At 39.2% G+C, this 12857-nt stretch overlaps 1 protein-coding gene across 1 annotated transcript in view; it reads left to right on the forward strand.

Moving 5' to 3' along the window:
* The first annotated feature begins 3738 nt into the window (after window positions 1–3738).
* MATN2 (matrilin 2) overlaps window positions 3739–12857 on the forward strand; it is a 68562-nt gene continuing 59443 nt past the window's right edge. The window contains exon 1 of the mRNA XM_075706315.1: window positions 3739–3871. Coding sequence (XP_075562430.1) covers window positions 3739–3871 — 133 coding nt within the window. The remainder of the gene's footprint in view (window positions 3872–12857) is intronic.

The raw sequence follows: 12857 nt of genomic DNA on the forward strand, positions 1-12857 counted from the left end.
TGTGTGAGCAGAAGCTGCCTGTTCACTGTTAGGAGCTTCTTCACATGTCCATTGGAGCACTGACTGCTCCAAGATTGCTGTGAAAACCCTGCATAGGACCCTCTTCTTCCTCTCTCCATGGGCAGAAGAATGGAGCAGTGGAAGCCAGTGGATCTGGTGCTCAGCCTGGTTGAGCCCCATGTATTGCCACACTTCCTTTTGTTGTCTTTTGCTTTTGAGGTGTTTTGGGATGTTTGTCATACAATGACTTGGTCTTGGGTCTGCCCAGGGGAGTTGGCTCCCAATGGTATAATGCTGCATGCTCCTGCTGCAACAGCTGGAATCGAAGTGCTTGAAACATGTGTTCCAGGTAGCCACAAAAATATGTGTCTGTAAGTTTGGTACTTTGGGAGTATGTTCTCAGCTGGTGGAGCAAAGGTTAGCCAGCAATGTGAAGCTACAAAGGGCTGTGCCAGCAGCCTGGCTTAGCCTGCTGGGAAAATGAGGTGTTAAATACCAAATGTGGTGCAATAAACACCATCCATCTTCTTGAGTGAAGACAGGGGACCTTGCAGAAGACCCAGAAAATAAACAGAGAACCATGGGAGGGCTGTATGTGGAGAAGCCACGCAACCACAATACAAACTGGTCATGTAAAAATGCAAGCAGCAGTGGACACAAATATGTACCTGGAACTAGAGCAAAGCACACAAGTCCAGACTGTCATCACCTCAGGAAAGCAGCACAGAAGCTTTCAGTGTGGATGAAAGGGTGGCAACAGGCTTGGATCAGTGGTAACAGCCTTTGGCTTTGGGAACTTGTTGGGTTTTTTCTCATTGAAAATGGATGCAATTTTACTTTAATTTTTATTTTAGATTATCTTATATATCAGAACTTGTAAGATGAGGCAACGAAAGCTCTCCTCTGTTAAGCAGTGCTTACTCCTGAAACATTTTAAAACACTGTTTGTGAGGGTAGGAGTGTGTTGTTATTAGATTTTTTTTTTTTAAATGAGAATTGGATCATTTTTGGTGGAACTGTAAGTACGCTTGTTTTCTGGTTATCAGGCTGGTAAATATATTGAGACCAAAGGATCTAAGGTTTTTGAATCAAAATGAAATACTACTGGACAATAGAAGTTATGTTAAGTTTGAATAAAAAGATCCCCAGAAAACTAGGCACTGTTATTCAGTGCTTCTGTTTCTTTAGTACCCCCAACCTTACTTTTCAAAGGGACTGGTAAAATCACATAAAATTGAAAATTTACTGCTTTAATACATTTCAGAATTCAGTGACAACTAATGAATTATTATGTAGGCATTTTGGTTTATATGGTCAGCTAATCTTATGATATCTGCATGCTGTATAAGCATGTTCCTAACAGAATTCAAAGACTTAAAATTACAGCAAACAAACACTTTTTTTTTTTTTTTCTTATTTCTGAAGTTGCTTGGGGATGTTTGTGAGCCTAGTGAATCTGAAATTGTGACCAAGTATCAAAAACTGCTACAAAGGTGTGAAATATGCTAAGTGCCAGAATGTAAGAGTGTTTAGTTTGGGGTACTTTGCAGAGCTGGTAGGACTGTCCTGAGTCACTTCTTTCTCATAGTTTCCTTTGGCGTCATGCTGTTACTGGATGGTTCAGCAATGCGTTGTGAAAGGTGCTCTGCCACAGTATCCTTGATTCTCCGTTAACATGCCATCAGGAGCAGGTAAAATGGCTTTACTTAGAGATTAGCGCAATCTTCACAGCTGTTGAGGATGGATAGGAACGAGGGATGAGTTAGGCCACTGATAACTAGGTAACAGCCAGATGTCCCTCTTGAACAAACTGTTCATGCGTGGTTTCTGTGATAGCCTTGTAAGGAGCACATTTCTCTATGCGCCTTAGCTCTCTGAGCATGGCTTCTATGTTTCTAAAACATTGCTGCTACAACTGGCACGTATCCTTGAGGTCCATTTGCCTTGTGCTGAAGGAACAGGCCAGAGAGAGAGGAGGCCCCGTTGCACAGCCCTGTGTTTGTTGACGATGTTCTGAGAAGTGAGGAGACAACCTGGGAGAAGCTTTCATCCGTAATCTCCAGCAATAACAACTGTTGCCTCCAGCAAAATTTTGTTCCATTTTCAGTGGTGCATGCTGTTTGCAGTGTCCATCTGTTTCTGACTAGAGCACTGGAAATACTCTACCGATAATACTGTCCAGGTGTCCATGCTGCTAGGGCTCCAAAAATTTAATTTTTTGTGGCACTATTATAAGCACCAACTATTTACATCTGTTTCCTAGTTTGAATGTCCTTAAATTATGTATTGCCTGTTACTGGGTAATATTGAACATTTAAGCAAGGCTGGGCATTTTGAGTACAAAGACTCAGTTCATTTTGCTCTCTGGCATACACACCAAAACATTGTTTTCACATTTGGGGATGCTGAGTAGGATACACAAAAGGAAAAATAGATTGATAGACAGTAGATCAATGTGTAATGGTTGTGTGGGACAGGATGAACAATAATGTATAAAATCTCTTTATTAGAGAGAAAATACTTACTCAGAATTTTCTTTTCTGCCAGTGAGTACCTCATGGTGAGGAAAAAATCAATTCTCTTTCTGAACTCAGGCATTTAGTTGCTTTCTGTTACAGATCTGTGGCTCTACGTGCTTATCAAGACCCTATTAAAACTGTTTTCAACATCTTAGTTACTTAACCAAGAATTACTGTTAAAATTTGCGCTGCTTGTGAAGTTTCCACTCAGTTTCAGGTAGAACAGTTCTTTGTTGTGGAAGTGGGTAGTTTTACCCATCTCTTGCGCACCGAGCTTCACCCTATCACCAGTTCCAAGGCTGAATCTAGCTCCTGTGAGATGCTCTCTTCGCAACCCACAATAAAGTTTTGGGGGAAGATAGATGGAATCTCCATCTGAGGAAGCCCACCAACAGGGGACGTGGCCAGAAGATGAGCCTTTAGCATGTCAGTCTTAGCTTTCTCTTTGTGAGCACAGCCATGGCTTTTGATCGTGCCTTAACAAACTGCTGGGCAGGAATCATCTCTTAGTGTAGGAATTTTGCCTGTTAATTTGTTCTTCTGTATGACAAAACTTCTCCATAACCTATGGCAAGCTCCTTGCCAGTCCTCAGAAATCTCCTTGAGTAAAAAAGATTCATTCTGCACTGTTATCTTCATGCTAGCAACTACAGACAGTCTTCTGAAAAGGAAGCACAAGCTGTCGCCTGTTCTCATTTATAGTTGATGTTTCTGGAATATATTCCCTTCTCTCATTTTAATTCTCCAAGATTTTCTGAAGCAAGTATCCCTCAGACTACAAGAACCATTAAAATTCTGAAAAATGCAATGGAATGCTGAGCAGAATCGTTAAAATATATTTGTGTCCTCCTCGAACCTGTTTATGCTGACAGGCTGACTGAAACAGAGTTTCTTCTCTTGCTTTAAAAATACTTGACTATTACAAATGATTGTAAAAGTCAATACATTTTAAACGTTAACTATGAACTTCAACTAACAATACTTATAAACACTATGTAGGGTCTGGTAACTGCTACTATATTATGTAGATCTTCTTTCTTGAAGATGTAGGTATTATTCCATGCCAGTATATCTGCATGTTTGTATGTGATGGGAGGGAAGCAGTGCAGCTGGGTGTCTGACATGGTTACAGTGTATCTTTTTGTGTAATCAAAAAGGTCATCTCCTTCTTTCCTTTATTGCAGTTTCACATCTTTGAATGTCCCTCTATTTCTTGAAGATGAAGAAAATTATTGCGTGCTTCTTTCTGCTGTTTGGATATACTCTGCTTTCCACTGTCTCTGTCATGGCAAAAGATCTCCCTGGAGGACATTTCATCCGAAGAAGGGATGTTAACTCAAAATCTCTACTAGGTAAGTTACTGTCATGGTTTAACTCCAGCCAGCAACTAAGCACCACGCAGCCGCTCACTCACTCCCCCTACCCCGATGGGATGGGGGAGAGAATCGGAGGAGTAAGAGTGAGAAACACTCCTGGGTTGAGATAAGAACAGTTTAATAATTGAAATAAAGTAAAATAGTAATAACAATATAATAATGATAATAATAATAATAATATACAAAGCAAGTGATGCACAATGCGATTGCTCACCACCTGCCAACTGATACCCACCCAGTTCCCGAGCAGCGATTTCTGCCCCCCGGCCAACCCCCCCCAGTTTATATACTGAGCATGATGTCATATGGTATGGAATAGCCCTTTGGTCAGTTTGGATCAACTCTTCTGGCTGTGCCCCCTCCCAGTTTCTTGTGCACCTGGCAGAGCATGGGAAGCTGCAAAGTCCTTGACTAGCATAAGCAGTACTTAGCAACAACTAAAACATCAGTGTGTTATCAACATTCTTCTCCTACTAAATCCAAAACACAGCACTATGCCTGCTACTAGGAAGAAAATGTACTCTATCCCAGCCGAAACCAGGACAGTTACAAAAAAAAATAAAACCCCAAACCCAAACACCACCACCAAAGGCCTTTTTAAATACCAATGATAAAAGGCATGAGCAGCTGACCAAACCTTGGCCGAGTTAGTTTATAATAAAAAGCAGATTGCCATTTGCAAGCAGGAATATGACAAAGTTTAGCAGCTGTTGAAAGAAGGTGTTTACTTTTGGAGTACTAGATCTACTTTATGTAAGTGGTATGAAATAAATATTTGCTACAGGATTGTTGTCTTGGAAAAAAGACCTTGTTTTCACTGTTTAGAGATATTATAGATAATATAATGGAACATATTGGTTCATGGAGGTTCTGTCAAAGCTGCCTTTTACCATGCCAGCAAGTTTTAGCTGTCTATATGTATGTGCTGTGTATAATGATGATTGAATGGAAATCAGTGGCTATTGAAGTGAGGCTTGTCATTACATTACTTGATGTTTATCCCTTCATTTTGTCAGGTTAATTTTATTTATAATGAGTAGCTCATTTTTCCTCTTTTGCCAAAAATCTGAGGAGAGGATCTAGCAGTTTTAGCTTGTAGCTGTCATATTTTAAAACATAAAGTTCATGTCTCTCTTGTTGATCATTGCCTGTATGTCACCAAGCAGTTTGCTGGCCAACTTTTTCATCTGCTAACAATTCGTGACTTAAAATAATTTTCTTTTGCTCATTAGTTAAAGTAATTGTCAGATTATGAAAACATAGCATGGATGGGGCTTTGGACACAGCCCGTCATTAGGGATTCATGATACACATCGACAGTAGATCTAGTCAGATATCTCTCTCCAGCCACTGGGAGATGTTAAGTGGCCTGCCTCCCCATAAAGGTGACTTAACATAGGTGAACATGAGAAATGTGAAATGTCCTGCAGAAAATGTATTTGGAACAAAGAAGAAGAAACAAAGCCAGAACATGGGAGAATGGGTGACAGAAAGTGGAGCACTCAGTTTTATCAGTGAAACTCTTCTCCAAACAAAGGGTAATCCTTTAAATATGTAAAATTCCATGAAGTACCTTTCACAATCTGTCCTTTGTTAACTCAAAACCATTGGTTTCCGATTCCTATAGAACAAATTCAAGCCAAATGGCAACAGATTTCCCTTTCTTATTCATCTTTCTCAAAACTAATAGATGTGGTCTTGAGACACTTGGGGTTCTGCAACTGAAGGCTGAAAACCACAGCTCTGGAGATCTAGTCCATCAAAAAATAGGGATGTGGAACAGCAAAGAGAAATACCCACATTCACACCTTACTCAACAAGACTCTCAAACTTTCTGAAATCCTAAATTCTAAAATGTTATTAAATAGCAGCCCCTCCTGAATATTTTAGGGTCCCCGGCAAAGACCCTAAGGGAGCTTATTACTTTAAGAAATACACTACCCATCTCTCTAGAAAATTAAGGCAGTAGCAAGGTGTTATGTGGAGAAACTGAAAGATGTCACGTTCCCCAGCTTGCCTTTTTTCCCTATGATTTTTTAAATTGCTTTTATAGCCTCTTTTTCTTATTTTAAATGGTGGAAAATATACCAAAAGAATTAGCACTCTGTATAAATCAAAATGTACAGATTGAATTATTTCTTTCTTCTTTCAAAAGCCAAGCAATTTGTGGTCACTGCATTTGGAAAATTCTGGATCCCTATTCAGTTTGGCATGTGCCAGATGCAAACAATTTTGGCAGCTCTGGCTGAAGGAACCTTTTCAAGACATTAAATGATGCAAGAAACTTGGGACATTCTCTGGTCCAACCCATAAAAGTACGTGGCAGTTTGGAGTCAGACTCTTGGGCCTTGCATTCTGTTATAATAAATTAGGTCACCTGTTTCAAATTCAGCAGCACATATAAACAGCGGCATGGTTAAAACATGCGTCTCTGTAAAGAACAGAATGTGTGAAATGCATGCCACTCTGCTGGAAAGCTGTAGTGTTCCTTAAAAGACATGAGAAAAAATGGGGCCAAAGCATGATCTCAGTGACATGAAGCCTATTGACTTAGTAAAATCACTCCAGAATTAACAGCAATTTAACAGGGATTAGAAGCTGTCCCATTCTATATAGTATGTATGTTATAAACAGTGGTGGCGATGACAATTGCAGCTGTTGTGGAAAGACTTGGTTGGCAGGCAGAAGTGAACAATATAGCTGCAAAGAACCAACAAGATACCTGGAAAGGTAATAGAAGTTCAGTTTGGGGTTTTTTGGGGGGGTAGAGGTCTCTATGTTTTTAGGACTAAAATGAAGGATTATGCTATGTAAATATTAGTAGTGTTAAAAAAATTTATTCCTTTTTTCTTTGTTTTACCAATTTTTAAAACAAAAGTGTACTGCTGTGCTATTTACTCATAAAATACTAGTAGTGTCCATGTACAGAAATAAAAGTCCTTGCTCCAGGAAACTGACAACATAAATAAGCAAAATGGAATGGACAAAAAATCCTGTGGGATTGTCCACATAGAGATAAAAATACTTAGGGATCCAGCTTTAGGGGGATTTTATTTTTCAGCAGCCGTGCACTAATACTTCACAGATTTCTTAATTGTCTTGTTAGGGCTCATAGCCTGTACTTTTCAACAAAGGTTTCAGAAGGAATGGGCTATTTCTTTTCTGTATTTTTCTTATCCCCAGTCTTTCTGCTAAACCTCAATGTGTGTTGTTTTAATTTGGCAGATCTTTGCATCGTTTATTGTTGTTTAAAATTATTATTGCTATAGCTAATATTTTCTATTAAAGATCTGACATCTTTTGTGCAAGGATCGGTTGGCCATAAAGTTTTTGGAAGTCTCTCTGTGTGGTCCTTGAAAGCCAAACCGCTTTGCAGGTTTTTCTTTCTTTAAACACTGAATCAAACTTCAAAGTATTTAAAAATTGTCAGTTGTGCCAATTTGATTAATTTTTTTAGCATTTTCTTAAATCTTTCTTGCAGCATATTAGTTATAGAACGTGTAGTTGCTTTAGAGATAGAAAATGTACATGTATTTCTTGTAATAACAGAATTTGTATTAGATTGGTGGAAAATATTGTTTTAATGTAGGTGTATTTATGTGTTAAAGGATTGTTTCCATAGTCCTGCAAGATCTTGTGAAATAATGGAAAGAAAGAGGATGATCCATTTGTCTTTCCTGTAGCAGAGGGCGGTCGCCTCTCCCCTTACGTGATATATGAACTAAATTTTTCCTTCTCTTTCCCCTCATCAGTAATTTGATCCTGAGTATTGGATTTTTGGCCTTATCCTGTTTCCTTAAAGGAAGTTAATCTTTTGTTTTAGAATCTTCTCTTTTAAAGGCTTTATCAGAGCTCTGAAGAGTTTTTCCTTAGGTCTCTGACAAAATCATTGTGCCTGCTGAGCGCAGCTGCTTTCTCAGATTACACACAGATCACTGAAAGCACAGTTTGCCCACTTAGCATTGCTTTTTGGATACTAGCAAAAAGCAGTAATGGAAATATACTTGGCTACATGGTTTTAAAGATAAAATTATGTCTGTTACATTAGCTAATTCCCTTGAGATATAACTGAAATGGACTTTTGCACCTAAACAGGCTGACAAAGAGCTGTGTCAGTTGTCCAGAGTGGTGATTTCTCTACTGTGATTTCAAGGCCACGGTCAGAGGTCCACAGCACCTTTCAGCATGTTGCATGTTCAGAAGCAACATGTGCCCAGTCCTTGCAAGATGTAGCTTTTTTTGGTGTTCGATGTTGTGGGTTTTTTTGGTGGAGTGGATTTGGGACTTATGCCCTACTGCATCTTAGTCATTTATTATAAAACAAACCAAAGCAAAATTTCAACATTGTAGAAAAAACACAAGTTTTTGTGTTGTTTTTTTTTTCTTGGTGAACTCTGTTCTTGTAAACTGGGCATGTGTTTCATGTCACATGGGCATATTTCTTTGGAGAGCTCTGAAATGGATGCATGGGAATAATTTAATAAGCTGTAGAATAATATTCTAAGCAATAACATTGCTTCTGTTCCTTAGGAATATAAAACATGCACTTACCTGTTTTTGAAAATAACTATTTATGTGAGGGGAAAAGCTAGCTTAGGGGGTATTCCTGTAGATACTACATGATACCAGAAGAAAGAAACTACAAGAGATTAACTGATACTGTACAAAATGGAAACAGAGAGGGGAAAGGAGGCCAAGAAGGAAATGTACTTGGCTCCTGTTCAGTAGAAACTGCTGCTAAACGCAAATGTCCTTGTCTGTGTTAAATTATATTTTGCAACAAAATATATAATGATTTATCTCTTGGTTGTATACATATGATTCCACTAATAATATGAAGGGAAGTAATATGAAGTACCCAGGGTGCTCACTGAATTTATGAATCACTCGCTACAGTCAGTTACAATTATTCCAGATGCTCTTATATCCAACCCAGTTCTTAAACTTGTATGTATGTAACTTTAGGGGTCAAGAACATTATCAGGTTTACCATTCCGGGTTAAATTTTAGCAGCAAATCAGAGAAGAAAATATGTGACAGAAGTGAGTCTGGTCCATGATGCTTCTGTGGAGTGCAGATAAGATTTCTGTTTAGTTTTGATTAAATTCATTGCACATTTATACACTAAGAGCTGGCCAGAGATCTCTAAATCCTGCTAATGTGGACTGCTGAACCACCATGGGATGATAACTGCTGTAAGAAACTCATTCACAGCCTCAGCATATGCATGTATGTGTTATTTCTTCACATAAATGCAACCCTCAAACATGTTAAGTAGACTGATTGTAACTGAAGTCTGCATTGCAATTAAGTCAGAATTGTGTCGTGATAACTACATCATGTGTTTGACATACTATGCTGGTATAGTATTTGGGGAGGTCTATTCCAGGCAGTAGATAAAGGTAGAAAGAGGTTGCAAATTATAGCTTTTGAATTACCACGTATTTAGTTAAAATATAAGCAAAATCCTAGCCAAACTGTTATAAATACAATGTAATCAAATACATATCAATTTAGACTCTCTAATCAAAACATAAAATTGCCATATAAATAGAGATGTGTTATATTTGGAAAGAGAGAGCAAAGCATTTTACAGTCTGTGAAATCACCTGTTTCTTCCTCCTGAGCTGCATAGGCACATCGTACAATCGTTGTGGCTTAAGGCAATATTAGCAATTGCATGCTTTGCTTCCCAGTAGCGATTGTCTCAATAGCTGAGAGGTCTCCTGTGGACTTTATGTGAAGTCTCGAAACTTCGGCTTTCGTCTTAATCTTACGCTGTCAGCCTCTCCCCTGCAATAGCTGTTGTCCATTATCTACCTGGCTGGGGTCTAAAACAGTAGCAGGAAGGTTGTATTTGCTCAGACCACCCTGCTTTTTCAGGTTTCTGGGTTTTGTTTGCAGTGGGAGACGTGCTCTCTGTGTCTGTGAGGCTTGGTAGCCTGGCTTGTGCTGAGGCTGTGCCTCTCCAGCCCCTAACAGGGGTCCTGAAGTCTGAGAAGGTGAGATCTGAACAGCGATCATATCCCTGCCCGGACAGTTGTTCCCTGCAGAAGCTGTTATCCCTTAAGCAGGCCCAACTAATGAGCCACGAAGGCTAGCTGGGACCATGACAGACCCCAGGGATTTGTGTCTTATTCTGAGTACGCTCATCTGCAGCCAATTATCATGGAGATCAGAAAGTTTGGATTTTGGTCTGTGTTAGCAATTTTTAACCACATAACAAGTTTATGCTTGCCAACTGTTGTATTTAGTACTCATTATTAATTTTCAAGTCATGTATCAAAATAGCATTCACTTTTAAGCTGCTTAAAGGGAAGTTCAGTAATTAATGTTATATGGGATATAATTCTATTTCTAGCAGCACAAGAAATTTTCTTGTATTTCTTTAATGTGTATTTCCTCTAGCAAAGCCTTTTCTTTTCCCTCCTTCCTCTTTTCTCTCTTTTTTTGTTTTCTTTTATCTTTTTCCTCCCTTTTCCCTTCTTTTCCCTTTTCCCTTTCCTTTTTTTTTTTTTTTAAAGTGATTTGTAAGTCTTCCACAAAGAGGAAAGAGTATCTGCTGCTACAGAAAAAACTGTCATGTACTAAACTGCAAATGCTCCTTGTGTTTCTGAAATTGTTTGTTACAACCCCCACAAATTACTGTGAAATACCATTTCTGTTTGAAAAAGAGTTTGCCTTGACAGTAATTCACTGAGTAAAACTACAAACTGTTTTTATGTGTATATTCTCAAAGAGCTCAAAGCATTCTCTGTATTTTGTCTTGAAGGAAGATCACACCAAAAGAAAGAATACTGCATGTTCAAAATAGTGGTGTTTTTGGCTTCATTGTGAGTACTTTAGCTTAATAATTAATAATTAAAAAAGCACACGTGCAAAATTAACTTGAAAATCCTGGAAACAGCATTTGCATAACTTAAGGAACGTCTCATTTTGTAGGCATGAGTGGGTAATCGGACACTATTGTGAATGAAGACAACATACCTTTAAATTGCTTTGGAAGCTAGAAGACACTGTCTATTTAAGTACTGCTGAAGTGGTAGAACTAATGGTTTGCCAGAGGGCACCTTGTCCCACATATTTTTGGGGGCAAGGAGAAATGGTATATGGCACTATCCCATGGTGCTGTTTCTGAAACTATTCTGGAAAAGAGTCTAATACTTAGACCGTTACCAACAGATTGAAATATGTGGTTTCAGGTCAGCTGATCAATGAGTAATGTTAAGGTTGCTAACAGCTTTCCCCATAAACAAAGACATGGGCTACTTTAAAAAAAAGTATGGGTCGGAGTTTTTAAAACATTAAGCTCATGTCCTGAAAGCAGAACAGCACAAACTCATTAAAGTCACATTTTTTCACTCAATTTTCTACACTGCTACTAACAGTTACTTACTTTCTCTACCTGTTCCATCTCTAATAATTTCTGTGCCCTTCCAACAGCACCCCAAGTAGCTCAGGCAAGATAGGAGTTTCAGATCTTCAAGGAGAAAGATATGAAGATCATCTTCTTCCATACAACCACCTTTTTTTGTGTTGGTTGTGATTTGTTGTTTTACAGATGTGTGCAGGAAAAGTCAGTCACAGGCAGAGTCAATGCCTGCAGGTTGTCTGCAGGAACTGGATTCAAAGTAGCATTAACTGTGTGTACAACAAGGTTTCTCCATCATGGCTCTGAAAATTAATTCCTCCTCTCTCAGGGGTGTGAGCTATGCTCAGCTGAGAGCACCTAACATTTGTTTCTGTCAGGAAGTGGTGGGTAGATGTTGATGCTGCCTGGACTGACATGGGGATATCAGGATGCTTCATCCCTCTGTCCAGGAGCACCCCTGCCTGCAAGGGAAAGCAACCCAATCCCTGGTCCTCCTGACTGAGAAAGAAGGATTGACTCCTATCAGGAAACCCAGCTGAAATATGCAAAAAGAACTAAGAAACTTGAGAGTATCCTTACGCCATGCTTTGGCTTCATGCCAGAGACAGCACCAGTCTCAGTAAAGAAAGGGAGAAATATTAGGAGTCAGTTCGGGGAATCTGAAATTAGAGACTTTATATTAATAATGACCTTGTTATTTTGGAAAGGGTGACAGGGAAGGAATAGAAATAGTGAGGTGAAATGAGAACAAGGTAATGGACCCTCCTGCAGTGACTGATAATGAAGCATTTGCATGTAGAAGGAAATGGAAATCTGTGGACAAGAGCCTACTGCTGTACAGTTCTCCCAGAAATTTTGAAAGTTCAGAAAAGATTTTGTCAGAGGCAATAAAGAAATGTCTGGAGGCTGTGTTGCATTTAGAAAGTGTTCCCAGATGAAGAAATTTGTAAGGAGGAATGAGTGAGCTGCCAAACTCATAATGAATCTTTGGGTTAGGGCCAGAGGCCTGTGAGGTTGGGGAAAGGCTCAGAGCAGAGATGGGGCCAGGGAGTACGGGGGCAGGTCTTGGACCCAGGGTCTGTCTCCGAGCCAGTAAGAGGTGGAGTCACCTGCAGAACCGTGTGCAGCACGTATGTGTGTCAGGAAAGGGGTACTGAGGAGTTTCTAATGTTTACTTGAGGAACTAGGTATGATTATATCTGAAATGCACCATACCATCCTTTGCCCTTCCTTGAATTAAAATGAGAAAAAAAGAAAAGGGATGGAAGTTAACTTGCACAAAATGTCTCACCAGAGCCAAGAAGTGCTTGGAATTACTGCTATTCTCCATTTACTCTTGGCAGCAACCACAAAATGTGTTTTCCAAACAGGAACAACATTACATTAACTGCTATGTACTTCACGCTTGATCTTTGCAAATGACGCTACTGCAGTTTCCTAGAAGGTCTATGTAGGTAATACATAGATATGTCTTTCTTCCCATCAGAGCATTTTGCTCTTGGTATATTTATGAATGAATTGCAAGTCTGAGTATTCTTTACTTGTATGATTGTATGGCAAGAAGATTAAACCTTCTTGATGAACTGAGAA

The sequence above is a fragment of the Pelecanus crispus genome, chromosome 2, assembly GCF_030463565.1.
Source record: "Pelecanus crispus isolate bPelCri1 chromosome 2, bPelCri1.pri, whole genome shotgun sequence".
NCBI lineage: Eukaryota > Metazoa > Chordata > Aves > Pelecaniformes > Pelecanidae > Pelecanus > Pelecanus crispus.